The 17068-nt window shown below is 37.3% G+C and overlaps 1 protein-coding gene across 2 annotated transcripts in view; it reads right to left on the bottom strand.

The window, feature by feature from the left end:
* The window catches only part of LOC129555974 (cytochrome P450 2C19-like), a 35274-nt gene that overhangs the window by 9265 nt on the left and 8941 nt on the right, over positions 1-17068 (bottom strand). The window contains exons 4-6 of one of the 2 annotated variants that reach the window (XM_055425935.2): positions 14141-14301; positions 12786-12968; positions 4495-4636 (exon numbers count right to left, since the gene is read on the bottom strand). In XM_055425935.2, the coding sequence (XP_055281910.2) occupies positions 4495-4636; positions 12786-12968; positions 14141-14301 (486 nt within the window). The remainder of the gene's footprint in view (positions 1-4494; positions 4637-12785; positions 12969-14140; positions 14302-17068) is intronic. The other variant, XM_088842509.1, reaches the window with a different exon arrangement.

Here is a 17068-nt window from a genome sequence, read left to right as displayed (position 1 = left end):
ATGTGTTTTAGTGTATTTGTGTATTGTATGTGTGCAATATGCAGTGCTACTCTCTTCCTCCAATTGCCAAATGCTGTCACTTTCAACATTTTAGTGGTTTCTTCTGAAATTTTTGTCCTATTTCTAATCAATGACTCTGTTTCTATTTTTTACGTACAGATTTTTAAACAATATCTGATTTCCTGGTATGAACGTTAAGAATTTACATCTCTATCCCCACGTCATACAAAATACACACACAAATCCCCTTACTCCACTTTCAATATATTTACACCATAACTTTTAACATTCATTTTAACATCATTCTGACTAAATAAACAATGCTCACTCCTAAGAAAACTATGATTATACTTCCTTTTGGTACTTTCTTGGACCTTACTATGTTTCTTTAGTTCAATTCATAAAATTCCGTACCCTGATTTAGGATTATTTCCAAATACTGAGGTAGATGTTTCAAACACCTAATAATAATTTCCCCATTATTCAGAAGCTACAAACCATCCATCACCTTTTGTCTTTTGTTCTTGGCATCTCCCTTCATACCTGCTTTATCCAACTGATCCATTTAGAGTGGACATTTTCCAGGCGTGCTATCTAGCAACAGCCCTGACATTTTTTCTGCTTCAAGAGTTCTCAAGATTCCCGAAGCCCATGACTTCCTGTGACATGACTTCAGGCACTTGAATATGAAAGTTTGATAGTTGACTTGAATTCTGATGCCTTAGTGAACTCTAATCCCTTATCTATGACATGTTACATCTCTCTGAATGTTTTTGTGATTTTTCTCTTTTATTCTGGTGTTCTGAAATTTCATGACCTGTGTCATGGGGTGGAAATTTTTATTTCACTCACTCTGCTAGACATGTCGAGAGAATTTTCTATCTACATGGTAAAATTTGGAGGCCTTTTCTCCAGAGTGCTCACTCTCTGGAGTTTTTATCTGCTGCTCAAAATCAGAAAGCAGGATGGAGAAAGGAGCTAAGAGTCCCTGAATTCAAGAAGAGGATTTTTCCCTAACCTTTCCTCCAAGTTGTGACCTCACTCTTTGCCCCTGTCTCTGCTCAGTGTCCTGAGTATAAAGCCTCTTAGTTTCAGTTTCTCTGGGCAATAAGCTTCTCTCGTCCTATTGGGGAAAGAATGACTTGATAAAAGCAGCTGTCAAAGGGTCATGCTATTTCAAAGCCTGAAAGATGATGCTGTGAAAGTGCTGCACTCAATATGCCAGCAAATTTGGAAAACTCAGCAGTGGCCACAGGACTGGAAAAGGTCAGTCTTCATTCCAATCCCAAAGAAAGGCAATGCCAAAGAATGCTCAAACTACCACACAATTGCACTCATCTCACACGCTAGTAATGCTTAAAATTCTCCAAGCCAGGCTTCAGCAATATATGAACCGTGAAATCCCAGATGTTCAAGCTGGTTTAGAAAAGGCAGAGGAACCAGAAATCAAACTGCCAACATCCACTGGATCACTGAAAAAGCAAGAGAGTTCCAGAAAAACATATATTTCTGTTTTATTGACTATGCCAAAGCCTTTGACAGTGTGGATCACAAGAAACTGTGGAAAATTCTTCAAGAGTTGGGAATACCAGACCACCTGACCTGCCTCTTGAGAAACCTATATGCAGGCCAGGAAGCAACAGTTAGAACTGGACATGGAACAACAGACTGATTTCAAATAGGAAAAGGAATACAACAAGGCTGTATATTGTCACCCTGCTTTTTTAACTTATATGCAGAGTACATCATGAGAAACGCTGGGCTGGAGGAAGCACAAGTTGGAATCAAGACTGCTGGGAGAAATATCAATAACCTCAGATATGCAGATGACACCACCCTTATGGCAGAAAGTGAAGAAGAACTAAAGAGCCTCTTGATGAAAGTGAAAGAGGAGAGTGAAAAAGTTGGCTTAAAGCTCAACATTCAGAAAACTAAGATCATGGCATCTGGTCCCATCACTCCATGGCAAATAGATGGGGAAACAGTGGAAACAGTGGCTGACTTTATTTTGGGGGCTCCAAAATCACTGCAGATGGTGACTGCAGCCATGAAATTAAAAGATGCTTGCTCCTTGGAAGGAATGTTATGACCAACCTAGACAGCATATTAAAAAGCAGAGACATGACTTTGTCAACAAAGGTCCGTCTAGTCAAGGCTATTGTTTTTCCAGTGATCATGTATGGATGTGAGAGTTGGACTTTGAAGAAAGCTGAGCGCCGAAGAACTGATGCTTTTGAACTGTGGTGTTAGAGAAGACTCTTGAGAGTCCCTTGGACTGCAAGGAGATCCAACCAGTCCATTCGAAAGGAGATCAGTCCTGGGTGTTCATTGGAAGGACTGATGTTGAAGCTGAACCTCCAATACTTTGGCCACCTCATGCGAAGAACTGACTCATTTGAAAAGACCCTGATGCTGGGAAAGAATGAGGGCAGGAGGAGAAGGGGGCGACAGAGGATGAGATGGTTGGATATCATCACTGATTCAATGGACATGGGTTTGGGTGGACTCCGGGAGTTGGTGATGGACAGGGAGGCCTGGTGTGCTGCGATTCATGGGATCGCAAAGAGTTGGACACGACTGAGCGACTGAACTGAACTAAACTGAAAGGGTCATGGCTGGGACAGCTACTTTTATCAGTCTATTTCTCCCTCTATCCTCTTTGATTCTTGGTACTTCTAAATACTGAAACTTACAGGATGGTAAGGACACAAATGACTCTCCTCATTATACAACTTTCTCTTCTGGTTTGTAAGCCATAACTTCATTCTCTGTCTGACTTCACTGTCACCTCTCAATATGTTCTGTTTTTCAAAAATTTGTTGAAGATGTGTTGGCTGCCTCTCCATTTTTAAAAAGCTAACTCTGGCTTGTTAAGAGGCTATGGTTATTTTACTGAAACCCTAACACAACAGAAGATCATATATGTATTTCTAAACTTCTGTTTACAACCGTTAACTCTTTAAAGGTTAATTTCTAAAAATAAGTTATTTGCAAAGGATAAAATTATTGACCCCAACCCCTGCCACCACCAAATTCTTATTTTGGTAAGAAATATTTTCCTGGAAATAAACTTCTTGACTAATAAAATTCCTTTATATGCACATCTTAAACCAATTCCCTGTCAATATAACTTTTTAAAGCACTCATAACACCGAAAATTTCATCAGGCAATCTCACAAAATTTCCAGGATTTCCATTTATGTTTCAGTAAGCAGAATTTCTATTTTCCGTGCCCTGGCTTTCAGTTCAGTTCAGTTCAGATCAGTCACTCAGTCGTGTCCGACTCTCCATGACCCCATGAATCACAGCATGCCAGGCCTCCCTGTCCATCACCAACTCCCGGAGTTCACTCAAACTCATGTCCACAGAGTCGGTGATGCCATCCAGCCATCTCATTCTCCGTCATCCCCTTCTCCTCCCGCCCCCAACCTTTCCCAGCATCAGAGTCTTTTCCAGTGAGTCAACTCGTCGCATGAGGTGGCCAAAGTATTGCAGTTTCAGCTTTAGCATCAGTCCTTCCAATGAACACCCAGGATCGATCTCCCTTAGAATGGACTGGTTGGATCTCCTTGCGGTACAAGGGACTCTCAAGAGTCTTCTCCAACACCACAGTTCAAAAGCATCAATTCTTCAGCGATCAGCTTTCTTCACAGTCCAACTCTCACATCCATACATGACCACGGGAAAAACCATAGCCTTGACTAGACGGACCTTTGTTGGCAAAGTAATGTCTCTGCTTTTTAATATATTATCAAGGTTGGTCATAACTTTCCTTCCAAGGAGTAAGCGTCTTTTAATTTCATGGCTGCAATCACCATCTGCAGTGATTTTGGAGCCCAAAAAAATAAAGTCTGACACTGTTTCCACTGTTTTCCCATCTATTTCCCATGAAGTGATGGGACCCGATGCCATGATCTTTGTTTTCTGAATGTTGAACACTGCATTTTCAGAATCAGACTCCAGAGTGATCTTTCATTTAGAAAGCCATTATGCAATCGCAGGCCAACTCATGCTGGCTATGCCTGCTACACATGACCTCCCATGAAATCCAGATGCTGCTGTGTTGATTTTCCTACCTTTCAGTGTCTTCACTCCTGTCATCCTGCTATATTATGTAAAGATGTCCCATTACTTTCCCTTCACTAAATCTGAAAAACATTAAGATGCTCAAACAGAGATTTAAGGGTTTCCCTGGTAGCTCAGTCCTTAAAGAATCTGCCTGCAATGCAAGAGATTGCCTGCAATGCAGGAGACCTGGGCTCGATCCCTGGGTCAGGAAGATCCCCTGGAGAAGGAAATGGCAAACCACTCCAGTATTCTAGTCTGGGAAATCCCATGGACAGAGGAGCCCAGCAGGCTATAGTTCATGAGGTCTCAAGAGTTGGACACGACTTAGAGACTAAATTACCAACATAAGAGAAACAAGGTGGAAAGCACTCCTAGTCTCTTTCCAATATCTTTCCTGAAATCACCCTGCCCACCATGTTATCATACCTGTGACCTCTGGGTGCTTCAGCAGGAGGAGGAGCCCATATCTCAGCGTGGTACTAGTTGTCTCTGTCCCAGCTCCAAACAAATCAGATACAGTGGTTGTCAGGTTTTCAAATGTATATTCTGACTGATGATTGTGTTTTTCCTAGGAATGATTTGATTTTTTAAACATTAGAAAGCATACCAAAAGCAGGTAAACATGGCCCATCAACAGGTAAAAAACAAATCGACACAAATCATTCCTGATGAAGCCCAGACATATTGGATTTACTCGATAAAAACTTTAAAATTCATGTCTTAAAATGGCTCAAAGAGCTGAAGAAAACCACATACAATAACTAAAGCAAATAAGGAAAATATATAAACAAGTGGGGAATAATGAGAAAAGTACTATAAAAAGGAACCAAAGAGAAATTCTGGAGCTGAAAAGTACAATATCTGAAATTTAAAAAAAAAAAAAAATTACCAGAATTTTTCAACAGCAGACTGGAGGAAGCACCAAAAAAATGTAAAGCCAGGAGAACAGAAAATTCCTGTGAATATCAGGAAGAAAAAGGAAGAAAGGAAAATGAACAGAGCCTAAGAGACAACTGGAACTCAAACAAGTATACCAACATCCACTTAATGGGAGCCCCAGAAAAGAAAGAGAGAAGAAATAAAAAATGAATATTTGAAAAAAGAATGGCCAAAAACTTCCAAAATATACTGAAATACATGAATGTATGAATAAAAGAAGCTAAACAAACTCCAAGAATATTGAAGCCAAAAAGACCCAGAGCAAGGTGTATTTTAACCAAACTGTCAAAAGTCAAAGCTAGAGAATGTTTGAAGCATCAAGGAAGTGACTCATCATGTACAAACGACCCACAATAGCATAATATATCATTTTTCTCCAGAAACTGTGGAAATCATATCAATGGAAAGATATTAAGTCCTCAGTGTAAAAATATCAACCAAAAATTCTGTATCTGACACAACTCTCTCTCCACAAAATAGGTGATGGAAGACATCCCCAAAATAAAACCTAAGGGGTTCCTTTTTAAAAGACTGGCCTGATAAGAAATGCTAAAGGAAATCATCTTTCAGGTTAAAATGAAAAGGTATTACATGATAATTCAAACCCAGATCAACAAATAAATATTTTTGTTAAAAATAATAATGTAGGTAAATACTAAAGCTAATATTATTGTATCCTAGTATAAAAACTCTTATTTTCTATATTATTTAATTGAAAATTGAATAAAAATCATTAGAAATACCTTTTTCTAGGCTGAAAAGATATAAAGATGAAATTTATAACATCAACAAAATAAAGGGAGATGACATTGGTTGGGAGCAGAGTTAACATATGCCATTTGAAGCTACTATGGAAGCAATTTATACTGGACTGCTATATATTTAGGTTGGTAACAGTAATCCCCATTATAAGTACTAAGAAATCAATTAAAAAATAACACAAAAATTTGAAGAGTGCATTAAAAAGGTGCCTGCAAAATTAAACAAACAAAAAATATGACTACAATGGAAAAACTGAGAAAGAGCGATCATAAAATGCATTAAAGGAAAAAACAGCAGAGCAGAAATAAAACCATTAATATTAAACTAATTCTTCAATATTAATTAAAGTGATTAGTCACTTTGACTAAAACTCACAATTTAAGACAGATATTTAAAGAAAAAAATTTTGAATGGTATATATATATATACAACCTATTATATATCCATAATATATCCATACATGTGTAGAATATAATTCAGGCATTCAAAAGAAGAAAATCCTAACACTTGTGATATCATGAAGGATGGCCCTTGAAGATATCACAGTAAATGAAACAGATCAGACACAGAAAGATAAGTACCATATGATCAAACTTACATGTGAAATACTTTAAAAATCTGATCTCATAAATATAGAGAACCCATTGGCTGCCAGAGATGGGGAGAGGTCAAGATGAATAAAGGAACTCAAAAGGTACAAAATTCCAGTTGTAAAATAAATAAGTCATGGGTAGTGTGATTCATGGGGTCGCAGAGAGTCGGACACGACTGAGCGACTGAACTGAACTGGACTGAACCGAGCTACTACACAGCATGATGACTATAGTTAATACTATATTGTATCTCTGAAAGTTTCTAAGAAGGTAAATCCTAAAAGTTCTCATTACAAAAAAGAAAACCTATAACCATGTGTGAATGGATGGTAATTACATTTATTACGCTAATCATCTTGCAATATATATATATATATTGAATAATTATGTTGTATACCAATAATTAATATATTTTGTCAATTCTTTCCAATTAAAAACTGCATATTGTCTACAAGAAACCCACTTAAGACTGAAAGATACAAATATGTTGAATGAAAAAGAAAAAGATTTTGCAAGCAACGAGTAACCGAATACAGCAGGACTGTTAGGGAAAAAGTTAGATTTTAATCAAAAAGAAATTAAATGGAACAAATGAGAATGGAGTGTTTTTTACTGGATTAACAAAGGTGAATTCTTCAAGAAGCTATAACATTATACATCTATATGTGGACTTCTCCAGTGGCTCAGCAGTAAAGAATCTGCCTGTGGTTTCGATCCCTAGGTTGGGAAGGTGCCATGTAGAAGAAAATGGCAACCCACTCCAGTATTCTCACTTGGGACACCCCATAAACAAAGAAGCATAACAGGCTATAGCCCATGGGGTCACAAAAGAGTCAGACAGGACTTAACTACTTAGCAACAACAACACCTATATGCACCAAAAAACAGAGCCACAAAATATATGAAGCAAACACTAAAAGGATAAATGAAGAGTTCTTTAATAATAGTAGGAGACAGGCTTAGTATTACACTGGACACAGTGAAGAAATAATCTATGAACTTGAGGATATCACAGTAGAAATCTCTAAAACAAAGAGAAAAAGACTTTAAAAAGAGAGACAGAAAAAGGAAAAAGCAAATCTAAGGACTATGGGACAAGTTCAAAATGTGTAGCATACTCATATTGGGAATGCCAGAAGGAAAAGTAAGAGGGAAAGAAGTAGAAAAAATATTTGAGACAATAACGAATCAGAATTTCCCCAAAATTAGTATCATACACCAAAACACAGATCTAAGAAACTCAAAGAACACTGAATAAAATATTGCCAAAAAACAAAAACAAATCCTACTCTAGGCATACATTTTCAAACTACAGAAAGTCAAAGGTAAATTTAAATTCTTAAAAAGCCAAAAGTAAAAAGTGCCTTACTTAAAAGGATCAAGGATGAGAATTATTCTGACTTTCCCTCACATACCTTGCAAGTAAGAAGAGAGTGGAGTGAAATATTTAAAGTGTTGAGAAAAAGAAACCACAAACCAAGACTGTGTACCCTGCAAAATGATGTTTCCACAGGGAAAGAAATGAAGAACTGCTCAGACCAAAAAAAAAAAGTAATCTGTTACCAGTATGACTACCTTGCTAGAAGTGTTAAAATAAATTCTTTCGAGAGAAGGAAAATCATAGCAATCAAAACCACATCTACATAAAGAAATAAAGAATTACAACGAAAAGAATGCATAAACATAAAGTTTTCTTTTCCTCATTCATAACTGACTTAACAGCTAAAAGTTCAAAATAACAACAATGTATTTGATGGATAATGCTTATGAATACATCATATATAAATATATATATATGCTTATATACAGGTGGAATGAATGATAGCAAGCTACAAGGGATGGAAGGGAAGAATTAGAATTATTTTGTTACTATGAGACAGTTACACTGACAGTGAAATGGTGCAGGAACAACTAGGTGCAGGAAAAACACAGGACATGACCCTGTGTTTGTTTGTTTCCTTAATGAACAGTGACGTTGAATGGACCCTGTCTCACTCCATATAAAAACTTTAACTCAAAATAGATGAAAAATTTAAATATGATATGCACACATATATAGTTAATGCCTAACTCACATGGAAAGAGAGAGCAGGATAGCAATTATCAGGAGTTGGGGTGGGGGTACCAGGAGAAACAGGGAGATAATTGCTCAAAGGGTAAAAATTTCCAGGTGTGAGATGAATACGTTTGGGGGATCTAATGTTCATTATAGTGATTATAGTTAATAATACCGTATTATACACTTGAAAGTTGCTAACAGAGTAAAGTGTTAACTGTCCTCCCCATAAAAAAAGAAATAGTAATTATGTGAGTAGATAGAGGACTTAACCCAATGCTAGTGTGGTAACCCTGGTGGCTCAGACAGTAAAGCGTCTGCCTACAATGCAGGAGACACAGGTTCGATCCCTGGGTTGGGAAGATCCCCTGGAGAAGGAAATGGCAACCCACTCCAGTACTCTTGCCTGGAAAATCCCATGGATGGAGGAGCGTGGTGGGCTACAGTCCATGGGGTCACAAAGAGTCGGACACGACCAAGCAACTTCACTTAGTGTGGTAATCACTCTATAATATGTACATGTATCAAATTAACACACTGCTCAGTGCTCTCTGACAACCTGGAGGGGTGGGATGGGGTGGGAGGTGGAAGGGAAGTTCAAGAGGGTGGAGACATATGTTTATCTATGGCTGATTTATGTTTATGTATGGCAGAAACTAGCATAATATTGTAAAGCAATTATCCTCCAATTAAAAATAAATTCTAAAAAAAAAACAGAAAAGATTTTACAAGAGTTAAATCTATAAAACACTTAGAAGAAAACATTGTAATATAGCTTTAGAAACTCAGAAATGGCAACCGATTCTTAAATTTGACACCAAAGTAACAAATATACATATGTGTGAATATATGTATTTGTCTAATATATATCATATTTCAATAAAGTTAAAATGTTTATGTATCAAAAGCATAATGAAAGATGTGAAATGACAACCAATATGTTGGAAAAACAGCTCAACAACAATGACAAGGAACCCAGTTTTAAAAACACAAAAGGACTTGGATAGCATTTCTCCAAACAAGAAAATACATTCAACATCACTGTTTGTTAAGGAAACACAAAATATAGTCACAACCAGATACAACTTTAGATTACCTATGCAAGCTTTAATAATGATAAAAATTAGAAAATAAGTATTGGCAATTATGTGGGAAAATAGGAACTCTATACATTGCTGTCGGGAATATAAATGCTGCAGTCACTGTGGGAAAGTCTGGCTATTCCTCAAATGTTAGACATAAAATTAATATCATATGTCTTCTCAAGTCCACTCCAAGGAAAATATCAAACAAAAAGGAAAATGTGCCCATGAAGAAATTTGTGCACAAATATTAGTAGCAGTATCTTTCAGAAACCCAAAGAAAAACAACACAAATGTTGACCAATAAGTGAATGCATAAAAAATTATAGTACACACATACAATTGAATATTATTCAGTCATAAATGAAAAAAACAAAGTGCTAATACATATTACAACTTAGAAAATACTCCAAAACATTATATTGGGTGAAAGAGCCAGAAACAAAAGGGACGACACTATGAGTCCTTTTATACAATGAATCCATAAAAGGCAAATCATAGAGACATAAAGCAGATTAAGTTGACACACAATGGGGGTGGAGGGAATGGACAGCAATCATTTAATATACATCATATGTTTCTGTACAGTGAAGAGAAAGTTTTGAATAGGAACTAGTGATCACACAACATTGTGAATGCACTAAATACAATGAAAATGTACACTATAAATTGTATGGCATGCAGAAGATATTAAGAAAGGGTGGCAAGAATACACAGAAGAACTATACAAAAAATTCTTAATGACCCAGACAACCATGATGGTGTAATCACTCACCTAGAGTCAGACATCCTGTAGTCCAAAGTGAGATAAGCCTTAGGAAGCATCACTACAAATAAAGCTAGTGGAGGTGATGGAATTCCAGCTGATTTATTTCATGTTTTAAAAGATGATGTTTTTACAGTGCTTCACTCAATATGCCAGCAAATTTGGGAAACTCAGCAGTGATGACAGGACTGGAAAAGGTCAGTTTTCATTCCAATCTCAAAGAAAGGCAATGCCAAAGAATGCTCAAACTACTGCACAAGTGCACTCATCTTACATACCAGCGAAGTAATGCTCAAAATTCTCCAAGCTAGGCTTCAACCGTACCTGAAGCAAGATCTTCCAGATGTTCAAGCTGGATTTAGAAAAGGAAGAGGAACTAGAGAGCAAATTGCCAACATCTGTTGAATCATCAAAAAAGCAAGAAAGTTCCAGAAAAACATCTTCTTCTGCCTTATTGACTATGCCAAACCCTTTGACTGTGTGGATCACAACAAACTGTGGAAAATTCTTAAAGAGAAGGGAATACCAGACCACCTGATCTGCCTCCTGAGAAATCTGTTTACAGGTCAAGAAGCAACAGTTAGAACCAGACATGGAACAATAGACTGGTTCCAAATTGGAAAAGGAGTGTGTCAATGCTGTATATTGTCACCCTGCTTATTTAACTTCTATGCAGAGTACATCACACGTAATGCCAGGCTGGATGAAGCACAAGCTGGAATCAAGATTGCTGGCAGAAATACCAATAACCTCAGATACACAGATGACACCACCCTTATGGCTGAAAGTGAGGAGGAACTAAAGAGACTCATGATGAAAGTGAAAGAGGAGAGTGAAAAAGTTGGCTTAAAACTCAACATTCAAAAAATAAAAATCATGGCATCTGGTCCCATAACTTCATGGGAAATAGATGAGGAAACAATGGAAACAGTGAGATACTTCCTTGGGCTCCAAAATCACTGCAAATGGTGACTGCAGCCATGAAATTAAAAGACACTTGCTCCTTGGAAGAAAAGCTATGACAATTCTAGACAGCATATTCAAAAGCAGAGACATTACTTTGCCAGCAAAGGTCCATCTAGTCAAAACTATGTTTTTTCCAGTAGTCATGTATAGATGTGAGAGTTGGACCATAAAGAAAACTGAGTGCTGAAGAATTGCTACTTTTGAACTGTAGCATCAGAGAAGACTCTTGAGAGTCCCTTGGACTGCAAGGAGATCAAACCAGTCAATCCTAAATGAAATCAGTCCTGAATATTCATTGGAAAGACTGATGCTGAAGCTGAAGCTCCAGTACTTTGGCCACTTGATTCAAAGAACTGACTCATTGGAAAAGACCCTGATGGTGGGAAAAATTAAGGCAGGAGGAGAAGGGGATGACAGAGGATGAGATGGTTGGATGGCATCACCGACTCAATGGACAGGAGTTTGAGCAAGCTCTGGGAGTAGGTGATGGACGGGGAAGACTGTCGTGCTACAGTCCACGAGGTCACAAAGAATCAGACATGCCTGAGTGACTGAACTGAATTGATGTGAATTTCACCTTAATTTTTCAAATAATATTACTCCATAAATTGATCGACAGATTTTTCACAATCTCTATAAAAATCACCACTGATCTCTTTGCATAAATTGACAAGTTTATCCTAAATTTAAGGGGCACAGAAAATCCAAAACAATCTTATAAAATGACAAAAAATTAGAGGTCTCACACTACTCAACTTCAAGACTAATTAAGAAACTAGTAATTAAGATGTCCAAAAAAAAAGATGTCCAGACGATGTGCCACTGATGTAAAAACTGACATTTAGATTACTGAAACAGATGCCAGATTGCACAAATAAATGCTCAAATTATGAGTCAGTTGATTCTTGACAAGGTTGCCAAGATAATTCATGTGGGAAAAATGGTCTTTCCAACACATGGTGCAGGACTCATGCTCCCAATCATATAACTCCATATCTTTGCTAATCCATTTACTTTACAGTCAGTTAAGGTTTCTTCTGTCCACACACCTACTCTTTGCCATCACATGCCTATGTAAACAGCATCATACATACATCATTCATCCATCTCATATTCCCTCCCTTGTCCTTCGATGCAAATATGTTGATCTATTTGCTACTACCAGCCAAGCAGGAAGCCCAGTTAGTTCCAGTCATTCTTCTTTATTCCCTTTACACTGTGTGTGCTATGATCACATTCATCATCATATTATACCATAATATTTTGTTACTTTTAACTAGTTGTTATTGGTTTCCAATTCACCCATGACGTCATTCTGTTTCTCCTGGGGTAGATTATTAGCACCCAAAGAGCAAAATCAAGTTATTTCATTTATTTAATAATTAAATATTACATCTTCATAATGGTTAGCATAGATTCATGCACACAAGTACTTAAAATGCTTGTCAGCATTGCTTGCCAGACCACTGAAACATCCCTGGTAAATACAGAAGATTCAGTGATCTATAAAATGCACAAGTAATCAAATAATTGAGCTGTCTTTAACTTATTACCTGCTCCATCTTGATCAGGAAGCAATCAATAAAGTCTCGAGGATTGTTAATATCCAGGGATGCTTGGTGTTCCCGTGTTTTCTCCAAAACATAATTTCTTGCAAAAGCAGTATTTTTAAGAAGTTCTTTATAACTATAACTCCATGGGAAAAAATCAAGGAGCACAGGGAAAATATTGAGGACCTAGAAGAGAAAACTACGGTTTATTAAATAAATAAACAATTAAAACGTACTTGCCAAGTACTGGTTGGAAATTTTACTATAAATGTTAAAATAAATATGGTCTCTAAATGTTGAGGAGTATTTTTATTATACAAATACATAATTTTCTATGCTGATAGAAGTATTTCAAGGGGAAAATTCTGGCCAGAGATCAAAAATAATAATCATTTCCTATACGTACATATCATGTTTCTAGTGTGAAAATATCTTTACATCAATTCTTCCTGTTTTTTACATCAGTTCTTCTCTACAATCATGAAATAAGGGTTGGCACAAAAGACAATGACTCACATTTTGTAGATGACAACAGAGGTTAAGAGAGTTTGTACAGCCTGATATAGAGCACAGAGCTGGTCCCTGATGTTTCTACCTCTGTCTCATAGACTCAAATATAAAATATGTATTTTATTAATAGGACTGAAAGGGTCCTAAAGACACTATGAAACTCAACATTTTATGGCTAAAGTAACTGAGCGCCAGAGCACTTTTTAAGTGACCTCTGTAAGGTCACACCACTGTCTTTTAGGCAGAAGAAAGAACATGTCAGCTCAGTATAGAGTACACCTGTGATGTTGATTTGTGGTTCCTACACCAAAAAAATTCCATTTTGTCATCCCCAAAGCAATTACCTTGTCAGTTAGGATGCCAACTGAAGCATCAAACAGCCCTAACCTAGTCAGTGTTCCCTGGCAGCACTCTTTCATGCAAAGGAGATATTCTCCTCCTTCCTAAATGCAGATATTTCTGCCAACTAAGGTGAAGTAGTAACTAGGTGGAGACTAAATGACAAGACTTGTGGGTAACAGAAGCCCTTCCAGAAGGGCCTGGAAATCCTTCTATTGCTGTGGGCATGCTTTGGGGATGTTACCAAAGTAGTTCATGGAATCTGGGCTTTGAAAATTGGTAGAAAAACCACTGAACAGTGTCAACAGGACTGAATTGTGGGCATGTATTTTCCTGTCTAACATTAAAGGGTTCAGCCAGCTGTCCCAGATGAGCACTCCATGATGCTAAGCTCTGGGCAGGACTGGGCTCTTCACACTTTCACCTCACACTTGGTGTACAGAGAGATCTGGACCTCATGGAAAAAAGAGAATAAATGATTCCTCGAGAAGAAAGGCCCTTGGCCTCACCTGTATCCACGGAGAGCCCAAAATCTTTATATTTTCATTTACTGTTTTCATTAGATTTAGAAAAGTTTGATCTTTATAATCAAAACGGTTCTGGAAAATAATGGAGCAGATCACATTGCAGGGAGCACAACCCAGGATGAAAGTGGGATCACAGGGCAACCCTGAAGAATAACAAACATTTAAACACATCATTAAAACATACACATGAAACACATGAAACAACAAGTGGACTGTTAGAAACTTTAAATCTATATTTCTTGTAAAAAATCCCTTAACAGCAAAATATTCAAAATGCAAAAACTGACACATCACTTTTACCTTAATCTGAAAGATCATGTTAACCTATTTAAATAAAGTTTATCCATTTATTTATCTTTAAATTGTATTGATGTATAGTTTATTTACATTGTTCATTTCTACTGTACAGAAAAGTGTTTCAGTTATACATACATACATATATATATATATGTATATTGTTTTTCAAATTCTTTTCCATTACGGTTTATCACAAGATATTTAATATAGTTCCCTGTTCAAGACAGTAGTACCCTGTTGTTTATCCATTATATTTATGATAGTTTACCTCTGTTAATCCAAACTTCCAATCCTTCCCTCCCCCACTGCTAGAAACTACAAGGCTTATTCTTTATGTCTGTGAGTCTGTGTTTTTCACAGATATACTCACGTGTCACATTTCAGATTCCACATACAACTGATACCATATGATATTTTGTCTTCGTCGTTCTGACTTAATTCATTTAGTATGATAATCTCTAAGTCCATCCATGCTGCTGCAAATGGTATTTAAATAATGTTGGTTTTTTTTTTTAAAAAAGTCAATCCAGGGACTTCCCTGGCCATCCAGGGGTTAAGACTCCATGTTTCCATTTCAGGGGGTGCAGGTGGGATCCTTTGTCAGGGAACGAAGATCTCACACACCACATGGCACAGCCAAAAAATTTAAAATAAATTCAATCCATATTCACTGCCTTTCTTTATATTTTTTTCACCTAAGGTATCTGTTAATTTGAAGGGTGAATGATGAAAACACTTGAGGCCATTTTCATATCATTTAATTACTAACATTATCAGTGCTGAGTATCATAAACACTGACATAGGAAAATGAGAACAGTTAGGGACCTCAAATGGAGAAGGCAATGGCAAGCCACTCCAGTACTATTGCCTAGAAAATCTCATGGATGGAGGAGCCTGGTAGGCTGCAGTCCGTGGGGTCGCTAAGGGTTGGACACGACTGAGCGACTTCACTTTCACTTTTCACTTTCACACATTGGAGAAGGAAATGGTACCCCACTCCAGTGTTCTTGCCTGGAGAATCCCAGGGACGGGAGAGCCTGGTGGGCTTCCGTCTATGGGGTCACACAGAGTCGGACATGACTGAAGTGACTCAGCAGCAGCAGCAGCAGCAGCAGAGACCTCAAAATGTTTCTTATATAATGAATAGTTGAAAGAGTCATATGTAGAATCAGCAATGAGGAAAGTAAAAAAAAACAGACTGTAGACTTCATGTATGTGAAAAAGTAAATGTATAAAAGCAGGAAGAATCCATACTGTATAAGAAGAAAAACTACTACAAGTGAACAATTATTACGAACTGGATTTTTTTGTCCAAAGTAAATATAAAATATAATTTTTATATCAAACATAAATCCTAGGTAAGTGAAGCCAGAAAAGGTTAATTGATAAATGGAGTTCCTTGATGTATCATTTCTATGTTAAAAAAAATTTCCTTCCTTAAGAATTAAATAACCTTCATTTCCAATAACTATAAAAATTAATTAATTTAAGCAAGGCTGCCTTATGTGGACCTCTGAGCTAGTCTTCTGTTTACCATCAACAGAATATTATACTTTGATAAATTTAAATTTTTTCATCATTTACATCAAGTTTATTATTATATTTCCAATGAAGAAATTATACTAGAGGAAAAGTTTTCTCTTTTGGTAGGAGAGCTATAAAATAAAATTGCTGCAATCAAAGGATCAAAGAAAATTCTGGGACTTCCCAGTGGTTAAGAATCTGCTTTGTAATGCAAAGAACACAGGTTGATCCCCTGTTGGGAAGTTAAGATCCCATAGGTCCCAGGGCAGCCCTTGGGCTTCAGTGAAAGATTTCACATGACACAATGAAGATTTCGCATGCTACACCTAAGGCCTGAAGCAGTCAAATAAATAAACTTTTTTTTTTAATTCATGATATAAAAAGAGGTACAATATTCACATATATAGATGTGATTAAGGATTACTTGAATCAAAGTACAGTAAGGAGTGACATGAGAATGAAGATTTAAGAGGAAGTCCCAGCCTTCGTTCCCCCACAGAAACACCGGTTTAGCAATGATATGTGGATTAAAATTTATTTATGAGACTTCCAGAAACTTTTAAGAAGTCACACTACCATAGGCCACGATGAAGCTGAAAACAGACACGATAAAACTGAGAAGTGCAATATCGCTTCACCTGCATCAACTCAGTGCTGCGGCAAGAGAATGCCCCAGGTTGTGATTAATCCAGGAAAGAGACAGATGAAGCATGCATTCAGCGCAGCAGAGGGCTGCTTGAGGAAGCAGCTTCTGTCCTGCCTCACCTGGAGTGCTGACAGAACTGGCACAGTCTGGATGTCTGGAATCACTGAGAACAGAGGGTGAGAGAAGTGATTTGCTGTGACCAGCATGGCCTGACACAGTCTAAAGAAGGTGCACAACTTGAGGCTCATCCTCTAATAGGGGGAGAGGAGTGGAGTTTCATCCAGTGTCCTGGTTTTTTGGAGGGCAACTCAAAGAACTGGTAACTGTCTAACCTGATTCAGGGCATTGAAGAGGAGCCTACAGATTTTGGATGCCACTGAGAAAGGGAAGGTGGAAGGGCTTGTTTCTGTTGAACCACAGAACTTTCAGAGTTCAGACAGAT

Source organism: Moschus berezovskii, chromosome 12, assembly GCF_049115385.1.
Source record: "Moschus berezovskii isolate FMDL1 chromosome 12, NW_MosBer_1.0, whole genome shotgun sequence".
Classification (NCBI taxonomy): Eukaryota; Metazoa; Chordata; class Mammalia; order Artiodactyla; family Moschidae; genus Moschus; species Moschus berezovskii.
The sequence above is the reverse complement of the archived record's forward strand: the minus strand, read 5'-3'. Positions and strand labels throughout refer to the sequence as shown.